At 56.4% G+C, this 17,875-nt stretch overlaps 1 protein-coding gene across 3 annotated transcripts in view; it reads left to right on the plus strand.

The window, feature by feature from the left end:
• The first annotated feature begins 323 nt into the window (after window positions 1-323).
• Window positions 324-17,875, plus strand: part of COL16A1 (collagen type XVI alpha 1 chain) — a 55,562-nt gene continuing 38,010 nt past the window's right edge. For all 3 annotated transcript variants that reach the window (XM_069574776.1, XM_069574777.1, XM_069574778.1), the window contains exons 1-27: window positions 324-526; window positions 2,668-2,774; window positions 5,030-5,104; window positions 5,212-5,329; window positions 6,177-6,300; window positions 6,614-6,880; window positions 7,469-7,549; window positions 7,729-7,854; window positions 8,643-8,696; window positions 8,998-9,024; window positions 9,544-9,579; window positions 10,607-10,633; window positions 11,964-12,026; window positions 12,298-12,339; window positions 12,464-12,508; window positions 12,604-12,639; window positions 13,006-13,068; window positions 13,609-13,653; window positions 13,737-13,832; window positions 14,003-14,041; window positions 14,628-14,672; window positions 14,800-14,835; window positions 15,307-15,417; window positions 15,821-15,856; window positions 16,088-16,123; window positions 16,199-16,309; window positions 16,672-16,716. In XM_069574776.1, coding sequence (XP_069430877.1) covers window positions 2,702-2,774; window positions 5,030-5,104; window positions 5,212-5,329; window positions 6,177-6,300; window positions 6,614-6,880; window positions 7,469-7,549; window positions 7,729-7,854; window positions 8,643-8,696; window positions 8,998-9,024; window positions 9,544-9,579; window positions 10,607-10,633; window positions 11,964-12,026; window positions 12,298-12,339; window positions 12,464-12,508; window positions 12,604-12,639; window positions 13,006-13,068; window positions 13,609-13,653; window positions 13,737-13,832; window positions 14,003-14,041; window positions 14,628-14,672; window positions 14,800-14,835; window positions 15,307-15,417; window positions 15,821-15,856; window positions 16,088-16,123; window positions 16,199-16,309; window positions 16,672-16,716 — 1,857 coding nt within the window. In that variant the 5' untranslated portion in view covers window positions 324-526; window positions 2,668-2,701. The remainder of the gene's footprint in view (window positions 527-2,667; window positions 2,775-5,029; window positions 5,105-5,211; window positions 5,330-6,176; window positions 6,301-6,613; window positions 6,881-7,468; window positions 7,550-7,728; window positions 7,855-8,642; window positions 8,697-8,997; window positions 9,025-9,543; window positions 9,580-10,606; window positions 10,634-11,963; window positions 12,027-12,297; window positions 12,340-12,463; window positions 12,509-12,603; window positions 12,640-13,005; window positions 13,069-13,608; window positions 13,654-13,736; window positions 13,833-14,002; window positions 14,042-14,627; window positions 14,673-14,799; window positions 14,836-15,306; window positions 15,418-15,820; window positions 15,857-16,087; window positions 16,124-16,198; window positions 16,310-16,671; window positions 16,717-17,875) is intronic.

The following is a 17,875-nucleotide window of genomic DNA, read 5'->3' on the forward strand; positions in this document are numbered from 1 at the left end:
GCCTGGCTCTTAAAGGGCCGGACTCCTCCCCACCCCACCCGCCTGCAGCCAGAGCCCCCTTGCAGGGCAGCTCCGGGCACGCAGGGTCCCGCCTAGCTCGCTCGCTCACCTGGCGGGCAAATGGGAGGGGCGGGCCTGGGACCGCAGCCAGGCCAGCGGGGCCGCGCGTCCCGCCGCCTCTGCCACCGCTGGAGCCCCTTCCCGGTCCTCCCTCCCTCCTCCAGCCTGGCGGGCGGGTCCAGCTGTGTTCCATTAGCAGCCCTGGCAAGTCCCCAGCCCCCTGGAGCCGCCCCCTATTCCCCCACCCGGAGTAGCCGGCAGTCCCTGGCAGTCGCGCGCGCGGGCGCGCGAGCGGGACAGTCTTCAGCCCCCAAAGCTCGGGACCCGGGAACTTGGGCTCCCCGAAGCCGGCCAGAAGTGATCCAGGACCTTCCAGCGGGCTGAGGAACCCAGGCCCTGCTTTCTGGGGTTGGCTGCATTGGGCTGCCTGGATTACTCAGTGAGGTGGGGGCGAACCCCAGCCAAGGTAAGTGAGGGTGGAGGGGATTGCCTCCCGGCGCTGGGCTTGCTATGTGATCTGGGGCAAAAGGCGTTCCCCCTCTGGACTTCAGTCCTCTTCTTTCCAGCCGGATAAGCTCTACCTCCACGGCAGTTCTGACTCTCCCTGACCCCAAGTCTGTGCCTTCCTGTTGGGATGGGATCGTTTCCTCGCGGAAGCATCTCTCCTATCTCTGTAGTGCCCTGCTCTGGCTGGGGCTAGGTGAGTGGAGGCCAGAGGTCAGGAGCGGGAAGGGGACAGGGAGCACATGGACGTTCACGCCTCCACACGCACGCAGACGCCTCTCGCAGCTGGCAGTCCTTCCACTGACTGGCAGGAGGGGGAGGTCAGGAGAGGGTTGGAGGGATACCGGCAGAATGGGGGATGAGTAGGGTGGGGGAAACAGTGTCAGACTTTATTTTGGGGCTCCAAAATCACTGCAGATGGTGATTGCAGCCATGAAATTAAAAGACTCCTTGGAAGAAAAGTTATGACCAACCTAGATAGCATATTCAAAAGCAGAGACATTACTTTGCCGACTAAGGTCCGTCTAGTCAAGGCTATGGTTTTTCCTGTGGTCATCTATGGATGTGAGAGTTGGACTGTGAAGAAGGCTGAGCACTGAAGAATTGATGCTTCTGAACTGTGGTGTTGGAGAAGACTCTTGAGAGTCCCTTGGACTGCAAGGAGATCCAACCAGTCCATTCTGAAGGAGATCAACCCTGGGATTTCTTTGAAAAGAATGATGCTAAAGCTGAAACTCCAGTACTTTGGCCCCCTCATATGAAGAATTGACTCATTGGAAAAGACTCTGATGCTGGGAGGGATTGTGGGCAGGAGGAGAAGGGGACGACAGAGGATGAGATGGCTGGATGGCATCATGGACTCGATGGATGTGAGTCTGAGTGAACTCCGGGAGATGGTGATGGACAGGGAGGCCTGGCATGCTGCGATTCATGGGGTTGCAAAGAGTCAGACACGACTGAGCGACTGAACTGAACTGAGGGTGGGGGAACAGTTCTGCCTCAAGAAGAGGGAGATTGGGGTCCTATTTCCAAATATATGGAGGCGAGGGGTCCTTCCTGCTCTCGTTCCCCATCCAGAACTGAGGGAGGGGGAAACAGAATTCCTTTACAGCTGGAGAGAATGAGGTCAGGCTTGCATAAGAACTTCCCAACAGGAGGGCCTGCAGGAAGGGTAGTCATCGCCTGCCCTTGTGCACGTGTATGCGTACAAGCTGGTGTATCTGGGTGGCCCCTGAACACATGTCTCTGTGAGCCTGCCTGTGTGTAGGTAGGCTTGTGTGCACACAGTGCACAAATATGCCTGCGTGTATATATGCCTGTATATCTGTGTGTATCATGACTGTGTGCGCATGCGCGGGCTGCCTGTCTCAGGGGACGCCGGATGATGTATGGCTCGCCTGGCCGCTTGCTGAGCCCGCATTGATTTATCTGAGCCCATCCATCAGGGTTTAATAAAACTAAAAGACGAGCATCCATCAGCAGGGGAGATTGGCAACAAGGTCCTGAGCCCCGTGACCTGCTCTCCCTCCCACTGCACCCATGAGGGAAGCTTCCTTGGCCCCTGTGATGACTCTAGGAGACTCAGCTCAGTTGTCAGCCCCTTGTGGGTGCCAAAAAGGGCCAGCTGGCTGAGCTGGGTGCAGCTAGCCAGGTACCAGATTAGCATATACCTATACAGTGCACAGGTTGATAAAATATTGAAATACTTCCAACTGTCTTGGCAGATAGCATCTGCTTCAAACTTCCGCGCTATCCCCAGTGACCTGGCCTTTTAGGACCCTCTCGATCTCTCTTCAGTCCAGCAACTGTCCACTAGCACAGCCCGATGCTGCCTGGACCTGGTTTCACTGCTCTGGCCAGCATTCTGCGCTGGCTGCTGGATGTCCGTGCCATACCGGTGGTTAAATATTTTGAATATCACCACAGCCCAAATCCTAGCCCAAGACCTGCGGTTGGGCCTCTGAGAGGGACTGATGCCTGGCCAGACCTCCTGCCACCCCAGGACCAGCACCTGGGCCCCACGGGCTGGCTGCTGCTTGCCCACGTGAGAAATTGTTCTCTGTGAGCTCTGGAATCCACCCTCCCCCTCCCTGTGGTTTTCAGGTGCTGTGGCTGCAGTCGACTTCTCTGGACCGGGATGTGGGCATCTTGGGCCCCTGGCTTGTGGCTGCTCAGTCTCTGTGTCACCTACAGCCATGGGGCAGATGCAGGTGAGATGATGTGAGGATCGGAGTGCCATAGGCCTGCCACTGGCTCTCTGAGGTGTGGGGCCCTATGCAGGTATGTGCTCATGGACCTCAGTCACGTGGGCATTTATAGGAGAGTCCAGAGGCTGGGCTCAGGGTGGCCTGAGCTGTTTGCACACATGAGCCAGCATGAGGCGAGCTAGAGCAGGGGTTCCCGACCTCCAGGATCTAACACCTAATGATCTGAGGTGGAGGTGATGTAACAATAATAGAAATAAAGTGCACAGTAAATGTAACCATCCTGAACCCATCCCTCTCAGACCCCAGTCCTTGGAAAAATTGTCTTCCACGACACTGGTGCCTGGTGCCGAAAAAGTTGGGAGACCGCTGAGCTAGAGAGTGTGTGTATTTCTGTCTACATATCTGTGTGTCTCTGGGCCTCTCTGTTTTTACATCTCAGAGCTGCTCTGTGCTTCTGTACATATTCCTATGTCTCTGTGTGTGAGAAGAACCCCCTTCCCCAATACATAAACCCAACCTGTGCCCCAAGGGCTGGTGAGGCCAGCGTGGTGGGGAGGAGCCGGCAGAAAGCTCTCCTTGCAGACAGGCCAGGACTCTCCAGTCCTTTCCATGTGGAGGATCCATTCTCCAGCCCACGTGCTCCTCCTCCTCCCTGGCAATCTTGGATAAAGGGCCTGTCTCAAGGCCCAGACGCTGGATAAGACAGAAGGGTGTAGCTTTCCAGGGCCCAAAGCCAGAGGAAGTTGACCGGGCAGCTTGCCCTGCCCTGCTGGGTGCCCTCTGGCCATGTAGTTGAGCAGAAATAGAACTCCTAGAACCCCCCAATCCAGCCAAAAGAGGCAGAAAAACCCAGGGACAGATGTGAGAGGGTGTATGTGGCAACCTGTGGGTTGTGTGTCTACATATGTGTTTTTGCATGTTCCCACGTATGCTTTACTCTCCTCTCCCTCACTGGGTCCCCTGGGGATTGGGGCAGAAAATTTCAACATCTGTAAGGAATTTGGGCCCATTGCCAAGGGGTGAGTCACCCCTTGCTGCTGCTGCTGCTAAAGACGGTGATAGCTTTTCTGGCCAGACCTGCGGCAGAAGGATTCCGTGAGGGGGGTTGGTCACTGAGCCTAGGGATCCAGGATCCCTTCTCCTAGCAAGGGATCCAAGGAGTCCAGTGTCCTGGCCTCTGGGAGCTATATCCATCGCCTGGTCCTAGCTACCCTATCTGCATTGATGAAAAAGCTCTCTCTTTTTAAAAATTCTAACCTCTGTCTCTTCTGTTGTAGTACCTCTCTCAAAACTTCTGTTCAATCAGCCCTAGAGAAGAGGCAGGCCCATGGCTGCTTACCTGGTCCCTTTAAGGTTTTGGAGACCTGAATAAGCTATCCCCTTCTGCTGGAGCCTCTACCCCCTTCATATAGCCTGTCTGGAGCCCTAAAATTCTGGTGGTTCCCTTGAGCTTGTGGTCCACTCAGGCCCTCAGCCTTTCCGCACAGTTTCATAAGGTGGCTCTCCAGGTGAAAAGTCAGTCTGTTGACTCAGACTTGTGTCTGGCCTGCTTTGTTTTGGCTGCGGAGCGGAACCCCACCCATTGCTGAGAGCACGTGTACCGGCGGCACATGGCATTCCTGGTGGCACAGGCATCTGCAACTCACACATGTGCAGACCCGCGTGTGCATAGATGTATAACACAGTGTGCACGGATCTGACATCTCCTTGCCCTTGAAGTGCTCCTTTGTCCCCCACTCAGGTGTGTGTCGTGGGATATGTGAGCTGTCTAGAATTTCTTTCATTCTCTAGAATGAAAGCAGCCTGGCCCCTGTCCTGGGGCTCTAGGAGATCTTGCTCAGCTATGAACTCACTTAGTAGCCTTAGGCCAGGCCTCAGTCTTCCCATCTGTGCCCTGACTCCCAGGGTGGGTAGGTAGGATTAGTTGCTAGGTCATGTCTGATTCTTGTGACCCCAGCAGGCTCTTCTGTCCATGGGATTTCCCAGGAAAGAATACTGGAGTAGGTTGCCATTTCCTTCTCCAGGGGATCTTCCTGACCTAGGGATCGAACCTGGGTCTCCTGCATTGCAGGCAGATTCTTTACCGACTGAGCCACCACCAGGGTCAGAAGGCAAAAGCTGAGAGGAGCCCAATGCAGAGCCTGGCTGAAGATCCAGAGTAGGGAACATGAACTGGCTCTGTCCTAGGTTCCCCAAGAGCTATGCCTCCACCTCAGCCTGAGCCCCTCCAGATGCCCTCACTGCCAATTCTTTTGCAGGGGAGCAGTGCCCACCTTCACAGCAAGAAGGACTCAAGTTGGAACACAGAAGTGACTTATCGACCAACGTGACTGGTGAGCACCCAGCTCAGCCTGTTGTCCCCCCTCCGCCATCTTCCTGGAGTGGCCTGTACCCCACTCACCTGCCCAGCTGAACTCGTCATCTGGTGTCTCCCCTAAAGGCTTCAACCTCATCCACCGACTCAGCCTCGTGAAAACGTCTGCTATCAAGAAGATCCGAAATCCCAAGGGACCGCATATCCTGCGACTGGGAGCAATCTCAGTCACCCAGCCCACGCGGTAAAGGCCCCAGTGTGGCCACTGGGAATCAGTCTGAGCCACACTCCTCAGCAACTCTGGATGTGAAGCTAAGCTCAGGGGGACCGTGGGTCATTTATCTCACTCCTTGCCAGGAGTCAGCCTGGTCCCACTCCTGGGCCTGGCAGGGCAGGCAGCGAGGGGACTGGCAGGCCCACCCTCTGTCCTTTCCCCATCTCTGGCTAGCAGTAGGTGAGGACAGGTCTGCATCCCCTGGGCATGGTGAGGACCCCAGGATGGAGGAGGGAGCCTGAAAGAGTCGGGTGTGTTTGTGTGTGTGCGTGTGTGTATTCACATGCGTTGATGCGTGTCAAGTTCAAGCTCCTATAAGTTTCTGAGTGTTCTGGCCTCTGCTTACCTCTCCAGCCTCATCTTCCAGAACGTTCCTCTTTCTTTCCTGATTCTCTAGTCATGCTCAATCTAGTCATCTCTTTTCAGTATGTCTTCCCTTCCCCCAGGCCTGGTCATCTTCCCCATGGCATGCTGGTTTCCTTGGAATCCTCGTGAAAGAGTGAAGCAGTCATTCTGAGGATTCTTTGTTTATGGCCTTACCGCCCCCATCATCCCGTCAGACTTGCAGGCTGCCTGAGGACAGACCTCTTCTCTGTCTTTTCACCTGTTACCTGCAGCAACCAGACCACCCCTGACGCATAGTAGGCCCTCAAGAAATGTCTGTAGAATGAATGGGTGTGTATATGTATATGTGTGTCCATGGGACGTTGAATGCCTATCTATGTCTCATGTAGGTCCAACAGTGCTGAGGGCCCAGAGTGGGCAGTGGATGGTCTCTTACCTGAGCCTCAGGGTACCCTCCCTCTTCTACCCACAGACGTGTGTTCCCTCGGGGCCTCCCCAGTGAGTTTGCCCTGGTGCTGACACTATTGATGAAGAAACACACCCACCGGAACACGTGGTATTTGTTTCAAGTGACTGATGGAGACGGGTACCCGCAGGTGAGCCTGGTGCCCTGCTCGCTCCACCCGTGTTGCTCTTGGGTATCGAGCGGTACCAGTCCAGTCCAGCTTCTGTCCCAGCTTGTGATTCTGGAGCCTCCCTGCTCCACCCCATTGCCCACCCTTGAGGCCACCTGCAGCACACCTATCCCATTCTTTTAGAAGGTATTTCTCTGTGACCCCAGCCAGCTTTCCTTGCTTTGTGGGCTGAGTTTCCCCTCTTGTGAAATGAGCAGGAGGACCCTTACCTTTGTCAGGCTGTGGCTCACAGGGCTCTGATTCTCTGTCCCTGCCTTTCCCCTGCTGCACACAGATTTCCCTGGAAGTCAACAGTCAAGAGCAGAGCCTGGAGTTGAGGGCCCGCGGCCAAGATGGTGACTTTGTGTCCTGCATCTTCTCAGTGCCCCAGCTCTTCGACCTGCATTGGCACAAGCTGGTGCTGAGCATGGCCGAACGAGTGGCCTCCGTGCACGTGGACTGCATGTCAGCCTCCTCCCAGCCTCTAGGGCCCTGGCGATCCATACAGCCTGTGGGCCATGTCTTTCTGGGCTTGGATGCTGAGCAGGGCAAACCTGTCTCGGTGAGTGCTAGGTCAGGCTTGGACTCTGCTCCCACTTTCTGGGAGCCTGAGTGGGCTCCCCAGAACCTGTATCTCACCAGGGCTCAGAATCCCCTTATGCTTCCCTACTGACCTCCAGGTGCAGCCTGGCATTCAAGGCCTTTCGTGACTTGGGCCCTAAAATGTCTGCAGCATCACCTTCTACTCTGTCTGTCCATGCACCTTGGCTCTGGTTGATCCCATGCCGGCCATCCTTCTCACCTAATACTTTCACACCTCTAGCCTTTGCCTATGCTGTTACCTCCACCTGGAGTGCTTGTCCTTGCATACCTACCTGCCGAATACCTACTGGTCCTCACAGCTTAGCCTGAATGGAACCTCCTCTTCCCCGCTTCCTCTGGCCAAAGCGAACGTTTCTCCCGCCTCTCCCTCTATCTTGGGTGTATGGTTTTGCTTTGTATTTTGTGACTATATTCTTGATGATCTCCCAGGCCAGACTGGAAAGCCTCTGAGGGCAAACCCTGGGATGGAGCCATCTCTGTGCCTCCCTGGGGGCCAGGACACAGAGCTGTTTGCTAAAATGAAGTGACACTTGTGTGTCCCCTGCAGTTTGACCTTCAGCAGGCACACATCTACTGTGACCCGGAGCTCGTGCTGGAGGAGGGCTGCTGTGAGATTTTACCAGGAGGGGTGAGTGGCCGGGACCCAGCCCAGCTGGGAGAGGCTGGGGCACCGCCCTGGGGCACAATGTGCTGGAGGAGAAGGGCCGGGAAGGGGATGCCTAGACATCTTAGGATGCTAAGGCATCCTAAGGGTTAAGGGGGGTCCACCTTCTGTACTGACCCCAGCCCTTCCCCCACACTTGACAGTGTTCCCCAGAGACCTCCAAGGCCCGCCGGGACACCCAGAACAATGAGCTCATCGAGATCAATCCACAGACTGAGGGCAAGGTCTACACCCGCTGCTTCTGCCTGGAGGAGCCCCAAAACAGCAAGGTGTGTAGCCAGGGTAGGCAGACATGGGCACAGGCTCGAGTGGTCCTGTCCCTCCCCCGATCTGACTAAAGCCTGCCCCCAGGGTCAGTTGGTCACGTGTGCCGGGGCAGGGAGGTCACTGGAAGGCCTGCCTATTTGCTTCCTACCCCTACTGGATTCCAAGAGGCAGAGAGACAGCCCACTGTATGACCCTGTGCCTGCCTGCTTGCTGGCATTGAGAACTGTGCCTATCGAACTCTGACACTAACCAGAACTTCACTGGTACCATCCCAGACCCTGGTGAGGGAAGGATCAGGCTGGCACCCAAAGGCATTTTCTCCAGGACACAGATACCTAGGATTAGAGGCCAGGCGCCACACTGCTTGTCTTGGGGCTCACTCATTCTTCTGGGCTCAACCTGGGCCAATGCCAGACTGGTTCCATGCCCAGCACCATGGCCAGCTGCCCTGCCTGCTCCCAGATTCTTTAGGGGGTGGCAGGGAAACCCAGTTCCTCTTGTAGCCCCACCCCTGGCCCTGCAGCCTCCCTGCCCACCAGGCATCTTGCCCAGCCTTTGGCTCCAGGAACACAGGATCCCATTGATTCATGGTCTTGTTTTCTCCGACATCACGTGGGTGGGGGGAAAGAAGGGGGGTGGACTGTGGGGGTGCCAGGGGTCTGAGCAGGCTCTCGATACCCTGGGAGCTGCCAGATATCAGGCTGAGGGGGTCCCTGGGGTCCATGCCCCTGCCTAGGGGTCCCCAGAACTGTCTCCTTCTCAAGACTTGGCCCTTATTCTTTCTGCTCAGGTGGATGCCCAGCTGTCGGGAAGAATCAGCCAGAAGCCAGAAAGAGGAGCAAAGGTAGAGACAGGCAGTGGGCGGAGGAGCCTACGGCGTCCTCAGTCTGCCCTCCGCGTCCTCTGTAAACCCCTTGAGTAAGAGATTCTCTCCGCCCACGCTTGTCCCACCTGCCCCCACTCTTGGACAGAGCTTAGGGTTTGAAGATGCCAGCTCTGAGAAGGAAAGATGAAGAGGGAGAGGCAGAAAAGTACCTGGCTCTCTGTAGGGCCCCTGCTCCTGGTGGTTCTTGGGTAGGGGTCTTGGAAGCCGCGCTTTGTCCCCTCCATTCCCCGCCCGTTCTCATGCCCCCTCCTCTTCCCAGGCCCACCAGGAGACAGCAGCCGATGAGGTAAGCCTCCCATCTAGACTGGAGAAAATAGCTTGGTTGGGAGGGTGCCAGCCTGAGCCCTTTGGACAAGGCTTTGAGGCCCTGGAGGCTGGGCCTGGGATGGGATGACCACACAGCTCCCGGCATTTTGTCTGCCTGCTGCTTCTCCTTAGGAGGTGGCTGTTTAGCCCTGGACACTCCTGTTGAGTGGGCAGCAAATGGCCATGTGCGTCTTGGAGAGAGCCCAGGCCTTGCCCATGGGACCCCGGATTTGGGGGTCTCACTCTGCTCCAGTATGCTGTGTGATCCAGGGCCCACTGTTGTTCCTCTCTGGGCTTCAGTTTCCTCGTCTGAGAACTGGCTTGGCTCTGGGTTGGTGGGAGTTGGGGGACATGGCCTATTTGAAGGGATTTCGATCTTTATGCTCCTCAACTCCACCCAGACACCTGTGTACTTGGTGTGTGTATGGGGGCCAGTGGGGTGCAGGAGGCTGGCCCTAGGCTCTCAGACCTGGCCTCCAGGTCCATTCTTCCCTTTCAGTGCCCACCCTGTGTCCATGGTGCCCGGGAGAGCAACGTGAGTGGAGAGAGTGTGCTGGGTGGGGCGGGAGGAGGCTGGGAGTGGGCGCTGCCTAGAGGTTGGCTTGGCAGCGTCTTGATTCAGGACAAGGGGGTCTTTGTGCACTTTCACACTTTCTGCCCACCCATCCCCCAGAGCTGGGCCTGACCCTCACCCCCAGCCCCACCAGGCCAGGGCCTCATGGACGGAAGCCTCATGCTCTGCGATCCCGGCAATGCACTGGGCTCCAGGGTGGAAGGGGGGTGGGGTGGCAGCCTGCAGGGTCAGGGCCTCAGTACTGATCCCAGCACTCCCCACAGGGACTCACGCCTGCTTTGCTTGGAAGGCTTCCCATGTCATTCTAGAGACAGAGAAGGGGAAGGGCTGGCTCAGGGTGACACAGCCCAGCATGGCCCCCTAAGCCACATGTTGACTCGGGGCCTCCCCTCTAATCCCTCTCCAGGTGGTCCTGGCCCATTCTCCCTCTGGGGGGCCAAAAGAACAAGGGAAAGGGGCTCACTTGTGAGCCCAGCTGGTACCCAACTGTGCCTCTTCCGTGGGCAGTATGAGTCACCACTTTCCCACAGCCTGACATTCTGAGTTGACATTCTGCATTGATCCACAAAGGACACAACCCTCTCCCCTCAGCTCTAAGCCCCTGGCCTTTGGGGATGTCAGGAAGTACCCCTCTACTGCCCACCCCTTTTTTCATCCTGTCACCCACCAAATCCAGTAAGGCTGATCATCCCCAGATATGCAGGGGTTACCATGGCAACTGAGCAGCCATGTTATCCTAGCAACTAGGGGGTGGAGCTAGCCAAAGCCGGGCAGGTTAGAGAAGATAGGTCAAACCCCTCTAAGTTTGACAGCTTTAGTATATAAAATCAGCATGCTGGTTGGCCTGGGAGGCAGAGCAGGGGCTGGGATACAGGATGTTGGTTCAGCCACTCCTGTGTGACCCTGACTAAACTGCTTGCCCTCTCTGGGCCCCTGGTTTCCCCTTCCTCCCTAAGATGATTCTGTCCTCTCTCCTCTGTCCTTTCAGGTCACAACTGGTCCCTCTGGCCCCCAGGTGAGTCCCAGATGGAGAACAGGACACCCCTGCCCTCTTCAGTGGTGCTAGCCCATCTCATGGCGTGTGGCCTCCTGGTTGTGTGTTTATATCAGGGCTACCCAAGCCTACCTGGGCTTCCCAGGTGGCGCTAGTGGTAAAGGACCCACCTGCCAGCGCAGGAGATGGAAGAGATACATGTCGGGCAGATCCCCTGGAGGGAGGCATGGCGACCCACTCCAGCGTTCTTGCCTGGAGAATCCCATGGGCAGAGGAGCCTGGCGGGCTACAATCCTACAGGCTACAGCTCCCTACCGCTAGGTCTCACAGAGTTGGACATGACTGAAGTGATTTAGCGTGCATGCATGCACCCAAGTCTGCATAAGGGTGGGGCTGATTAGATGTATGTTTGCGTGTGTGTGTGTGTGTGTGTGTGTTTGTTAGAGAGAGTAAGGGGTGTGTGAATCTAAAGATGTAAAGAACTGTGCGCATCTAAGGGTCTATTGTGCGTCAGGCCCTGGGCTACCATTGGCAGTATGACCTTCTTAAACTGCCTCAGGCACAGGTACTGTCATTTTATTTCAAGGCCAGCTATGCCCACATGTGTGACTGGTGTGATTTTGTGTGTGTGTGACTGTGCATTTCTGAACATGTGTTTGCATGTGCAGGGGGTGAACCTGTATACCTGTGGGCCTGACAAGACCATAGAACTGTGTGATGGGCTAGGCAGCATGTGCAAATGTGAGATTGCACTCTTGGGTGTGCCCGTGAATAAATAATGTTATTCTTGGGGCCACCTCCGTGTGTGTGCTAAGTGGCACTGAGCAGTTTACCTGCAGGGTTACATTTCTTCTGCATTATAGCCCCTTAGCCCCTTGAGGTAAGTGCGGACATGAATCCCATTTTCTTGATGAAGAAACTGAGGTTCAAACAAGTCGCATGACTTGCCCTAAGTCATATACTAATAAGGTGTGGAGGTAGGATTTGAACTTGGGCAGCCTGAGACTCATCGTTATGGGTGTCTGCCATTCCACATGTGTGTGTCCAAGCACGTGTGTCCCTAAGCCCCTGGGTGTGAGCTAGCATGCTTGGAAAGGGGTGTGGGGAAGAGATGCTTTCTGCGTGAGACTATAGATCTACCAAATATAGCCTTTTGGGGTGGGAGGGACAGGCGGATGGATGCGTATGGGATCCATATGCTGTGTGCGTGGTGGTGGGGGTTGGGGTAGGGCTGTGCTCATTTACACACCCATATGTGGTGGATGCATGGAAAAGATCAGACTGAGGAGAGCTTCTTCAAGGCTCTCATGTGCTTCTCTGGTCCCAGCCCTTGTCTTGGTCTCATCCACAGGGAGGGAAAGGTGAGCGGGGCCTGCCTGGTCCATCAGGACCCAAGGGAGAGAAGGGAGCCCGGGTAAGTGCTCCATCCATGCCCACAGCAGGATCTTCCCAGTGTGCCCTGGGGTTGGTCTGGAATGTGAGCCATCATCATCCCATCATCTTAGCTGGAAATCTGCAGCCTGGTCTAAATAGAGGAGGAGGGCCAGGGTCTTTCAAGGGGTTAGTGTGTAGAAACCTCTATTTTCTAGGGGCACCTGGGATGATGGGATTCCTGGGCCCTTCCTTCTCAAAATAGGTCTAGGGCAGCTCCCCTAGGAAGCTGATTCCTTGCTCCCCACTTCTAGGGCAGTGACTGTGTTAGACTCTCCCCGGATGCCCCGCTTCAGGTAAGACCTGGAGGAGAGGCCTGCTTTAGGGCCAATATGTGGTGACTCCTGGGGAAGGGGGCTGTGCCCTCCGAGCCCTGGGGGTGACCCTGGGCCCCTCTCAACACCTTATCTCCCTGCTCAGTGTGCAGAAGGCCCGAAGGGAGAGAAGGGGGAGTTGGGAGCCTTGGTGAGTATGCGACCAGGGCCAGGGCAGGGCAGTGGGGTCGTGCCAGTCTCCCCATCCTTTCCTCACCTCTCTTGTGTGTCCCCTTCTCATCTCAGGGACCCTCAGGACTCCCCGGCTCCACAGGCCAGAAGGTAATGGGCCTGGATTCTGAGGGGATGGGTACCGGGGAGGTCTGCGAACCCTACAGACAGGAAGAGGGAGGTGTCCAAAGTCATCCTAGAGGATGATGTCGTTGGGCCCAGAGTGGGTGGCACCCCCCCCAACACCCCCAGTCATCCTGCCTTGTCCACATTCCCACCAAAACCGGGAGGAAAAAAGCCACAGACTCCCTGAGTGAGTGGCCTGGCTAGTTGGGCAGTTCTTTCTGTTGTCTACCCTCCTGTGAAGCCATTTAATCTCTGGGGAGGCTGAGACTGGCTCTCGGGAGCAGATGAAGCTGTCCTGGTTCTTCCAGCCCCTTCTCTCAGCCCCCGTCATTCTGCCTCTTCCTCCTTCAGGGCCAGAAAGGCGAGAAGGGAGACGGAGGCGTGAAGGGCTCGCCGGGAAAGCCAGGCCGAGATGTACGGTGCTGGGACCCTTCCCCCCACAACCCCCTCGTCCCTCAGCATGTGGTCTTGAAGTGCCGAACTGTAACCTTTGGAATCCAACCCACTGCCCTTGTTCAGACAGAATGGAGACTCAGGGAGGGGAGGGCTGTGCCCCAGGAGGGGGCAGAAAAGGGCCTGACTGACTCCCAGCTTCCCAGGTGGCACTAAGGGTAAAGAACCCGCTTGTCAATGCAAGAGATGCAAGAGATGTGGGTTCGATCCCTGGGTGGGGAAGATTCCCTGGAGGAGGGCGTGGCAACCCACTGCAGTATTCTTACCTGGAGAATCTCATGGTGGGCTGCAGTGAAGCGACTCAGCGCAACATGACTCCCAGTCCAGGAGCCCGTGACCTCTAGGCCCTGAGCTGACATCTCATGGCCTTGGGCACTGGCTGGAGTCTGGCTTTGAGACAGGGCAGTGAGGGTGGGCATTTCCACATCCCAGTGGGGCTGCTGTCCTGGGAGGCGCCAGGCCTCAGCCATTCTCACAGCTTGCCCCCCCCACCGCCCACAGGGCCGGCCAGGAGAGATCTGTGTCATAGGGCCCAAAGGGCAGAAGGTGAGCTGCAGCCCTCTGACGGGGAGGAGGGGGTGGGGGGCGCAGAGGCAGTGGTTCGCTCACACCCACCTTGTCTGTGCTAGGGAGACCCTGGCTTTGTTGGGCCTGAGGGGCTGGCAGGAGAGCCTGGGCCCCCAGGCCTCCCTGGGCCCCCTGGCATAGGACTTCCGGGGACCCCGGTGAGTACCCCTTGCTCCTCCAGCCGTTTTCCCCTCAGAGACCCTTCTCCCTCCCGGCCGGGGTGGGGAGGTGGGGCTGGGTCCCAGGGAGCCAGGCTGGGGGAAAGGGCCAGTGTGGACCTCACTGTAATGGGAGGCCCCTGGCTGACCCACCCTGTTTCTGCCCTCAGGGGGACCCAGGTGGCCCTCCAGGCCCCAAAGGAGACAAGGTAAGCACAGACAAGAGTGGGGGCCCATGTGGGAACCCCCTGCTTGGTGAAAGGAGAGAGGAAAATGGGGCCGAGGGGGCCGGGGCAGCAGGAGGCAGGCAGCGGGCAGGTTGGGGAAGGGGCTGGGGGGCTGGGCCCCTCAGTGGGCAGTGTCCCCTGCCAGTGCTTGCTGATGTGAAGGCCTTGGCCTCGGTTCACAGGCCTAAGTCTGGTTAATGACCGCAGTGGTCCAACTGGAGGACCCAAGCTCATGTGAGGGCCTTGTGCCTCAAAGAGCAGAAGCCCTGGAAATGTCTGTCTGCCGCGGTTCCTCTGGGCTCACTCAGGTCACCTCCCAACCTGCTGCCCTGGGGCAGGGACACACATAGGCCTCGTGATCCCCCTTCCTGTGCAAGCAGAAGGACTCGGGTTAGACACAGAGAAGGACAGGCAACAGGAAGGGAGTGTTTGTTGACAAAACTGACCAAGAGGAGACAAGAGATTTGGCAAGATTGTCCTGCCATCCAGAGGGGACTGGAGGGTGACGGGGTGGATGGGCTGAGGCCACAGCCAGCACCCTTCTCCTTAACCCTTCTTCTGACCGCAGGGCAGCTCCGGGGTGCCTGGAAAGGAAGGTCCTGGCGGGAAACCTGTGAGTGGCCCAGTGGGAGCACAGCTGCCCACCATGCCCAGACCTCCTCTACCAAGGCCCCCAGAGGGAGGGGGTTCTGTCCTCCAGCCCTCTCGGCCATGGCTAACACCTGCTGCTTCTCCAACAGGGCAAACCAGGGGTGCCCGGGCTGAAGGGAGAGAAGGTGAGTCCCAGGCCTGGTTGCACTGGGGTCAGGTGGGAGGTCAAGCCAATCTCTGAAGGTGACAGTGAGCATCAAGGGTGCTAAACCTGAGACCTTCCTTGGGGGACCCCCACCCCTCCTTTGTTCCAATAGCATGCCTTTGACTACTAAATAAAGGGCCTGGCTTTGGAGTTACAGAGCCAAGTTCAAATCCCACCTTTGCCACATACATGAATGTGTCAAGTCAGTTAGCTTCTCTTTTTTGCCCAAGTTTCCACACCCCTAAATGGGACACAATGATTTCTTATGGCTTGTTGTGAGGAGGTAGTTTTTGATGTCCAGGAATTGTACTCTGAGTGAATGAGTCAGGTGAACAGAAAGCACCCTCTGCCCCCCTAGTGTTCCTGCTGCCCACTTTGCCCTGGCTCACCCCTTGTCTTCCCCAGGGTTTCAGCCCCACCCTGTCCGCTCATGGTCTTTCCCTTCTGCTAGGGTGACCCCTGTGAAGTGTGCCCAACACTGCCTGAAGGGTTCCAGAACTTTGTGGGGCTCCCTGGAAAGCCAGGACCCAAGGGAGAACCAGGTGATCCTGCACCAGCCAGGGTGAGTGCCTAGGGTGGTCTACAGGACTCCATCAAAAAGCCTGGGGGCATAATCATGGAGAGGAGTTGGGCAGAGGGGCTGGAAACTTCCCATGGCCATAGAGACCTCGTGAGCAGAGAGTCTAGGATCTTAGTTGCATGGGGGTAGGGACTGAACCATAGAGTTTAGGGCTGGGCTAGAAGGCTGCCCCAGGTCTCCTTAGCAACCAAAGAGGGTTCTTTAAGCCAAGGCTTAAGATGCCTTTTGGGCATGCTGGGGTGGAGCCAACCCTCATAGTGAGTGAGGCTGTGCCCTCCTCCTGGGATTGGATGCTGGTTGAGGGTGGAAGAAATGAGTGGGCAGGTGCGGTTAGGGTCCTGGCTTGGACTGTGTGCTCCACTCCCTCACAGATGCTTTTTTTCAGGAGGGTCTGGGAGCTGTGGGACAAAAAGGTGATCGGGTATGTACAGGCAGCTTCCAGTGGGGTAGGTTAGCCTGGCCTTCCTTCCTCTCTGTCTGTCACCTGGGTTGATGAGCCCCAACTCTGGGATGCTGACCTTGAACTCCCTGGGACTCCTGGCTGTTTGAAGGGTTTGTGGTATGTGACATGGCTGTCCTCATAGATGGCTGGGAAATTTGGGGTGCCCCAACATACCCAGTCTCTCAGCCCATAAACCTCTTCTCCCTGCAGGGAGACCCTGGCATCCAAGGCCTCAAAGGAGAGAAGGTGAGGGACCCCGTCCTCTGGCTGCACCCCTCTGATCACTGCGAGCCTTTCTGATCCCTTCTCTTCCTTCCCCAGGGGGAGTCCTGCTCGTCCTGCAGCTTTGCTGTAGCAGCCCAGCATCTCCAGCCTTCTGCAGGGGCCAAAGGAGACATGGGCCCTCCTGGCCTCGGTTTGCCAGGGCTTCCGGTAAGTCACTGCTTCTCCCAGCCAGGCCAAGGCAGCCCATCTTTGCCACACTGGGAGCCTCCCTGGCTCCTTAGGCCTAGTGTCCCAAGCAAGGCAGAGGCCAGGAGGGAGGCCCTGAGGTAGGGGCCCCAGGCCTGTAGCCCAGTGTCTCCCTTCACCCCTGCATCTCCCCAGGACTCCCTCTTAGAACCTCTGAGTGCCAATCTGTGTAACAGCTGTAGTTGTCCAAACACTGTGGGGTTGTGGGATTTGTAGTTCTGGGCTGGCCTTTCTCTTTCTGGGTGGACACTGGGACTCTTGGAATCTTGGAGGGATTGGGAGTCGGGGGCATGCAGTGACTGTGACTTGATTGTTTTTTTCAGGGGAAAGCTGGGGCCCCAGGGCCAACAGGGCTGAAAGGAGAGAAGGTGAGCTCTGGTTAGATATCAGGAAAACTGGGATCTTCTTGACAAGGAGGCAGGAGAGGGGGCCCCTGGGTGGGGCATAGGGACAACATGGACAAGAGACCAAACTGTAAATCCACAGAGAAATAAATTCATCAATGTTTTGCAGACTGGAGTCAAAGAATTTATTTCTGAGAGCCCACATGCTCTCCAAGAGAGTTCTTTTAGTATTGTATTTTTAATTTATTGATGATCCAAAACAATTGAGTAACTTCATAAAATAACAATAACAGCCCTTCCTTACCACTTACTTTGTGCCAAGTAGCATTCTAAAGGCTTATAGATGTATTGACTTGTTTCCTCCTCCCAAAACCTCATGGAGTAGGTACTCCATTCTTTCCATTTTGTGGATGAGGAAACAGAGGTCCAAAAAGACCAAGTAAATTTGCCCAAAGTCACATGGGTGTTCGGGTGCAGACCTGGGATTTGAGCACAGGGAACCTGGCTCCAGCGTCTAGAGCCTTGCTACTCGGCTGGGTCGCTCAGTTTCAGTGCCCTGTGAATGTATGTATTTGTGGTTGTGTTGGAGACAAATGACACCATTGAACTGGTAAAGCAGCTACTCCAGTGAGGGGTTTGCTGGGTGCACGGGGGTTCAAGTGTGAGAAACCCTGGAATATACGTTCAGACTCCGCTCTACCAGGCAGATCATTTGTCAGATTTCTCAGATGGAGCTTTGCACCCTCCCCCTCACCTGTTTCTTCTTCCAGCCCTCCTGATCGCCATAAATGGCATATACCCAGTTCTTCAAGCCTCCTCAAACCCCAAACCCGTCTCCACCTCATCTCCTCCATCTGACAGGTCTCTCCCAATCCTCCCTCTCCCCCTGCTTGGCTCACCTCCACGGCTGCACATCGTCTTGGTCCCACCAGCCTCTTACTTGGATGGAGGTGGCAGCCCTGTAGCTCGCCTGCCTGCAGCCACTGCAGCTCTTCAACATGCTCACCCAGTAGCTATTGTGGCTTTGTTAAAACAAACACATGCTCAAGTTACACTGTTTCCCTGCTGAAAATCCTTCTGGGACTGGACATTGTCTCAGAGGCTGGTTGTGCCTCGCAAGACCCCGGACGCCCAGCCCTGCCCACCTTTGCAGCTCCATCTGGTTCTTCTCTCCCCATTTCCT

This window comes from Ovis canadensis, chromosome 2 (genome assembly GCF_042477335.2).
Source record: "Ovis canadensis isolate MfBH-ARS-UI-01 breed Bighorn chromosome 2, ARS-UI_OviCan_v2, whole genome shotgun sequence".
In the NCBI taxonomy this organism is placed as follows: Eukaryota; Metazoa; Chordata; class Mammalia; order Artiodactyla; family Bovidae; genus Ovis; species Ovis canadensis.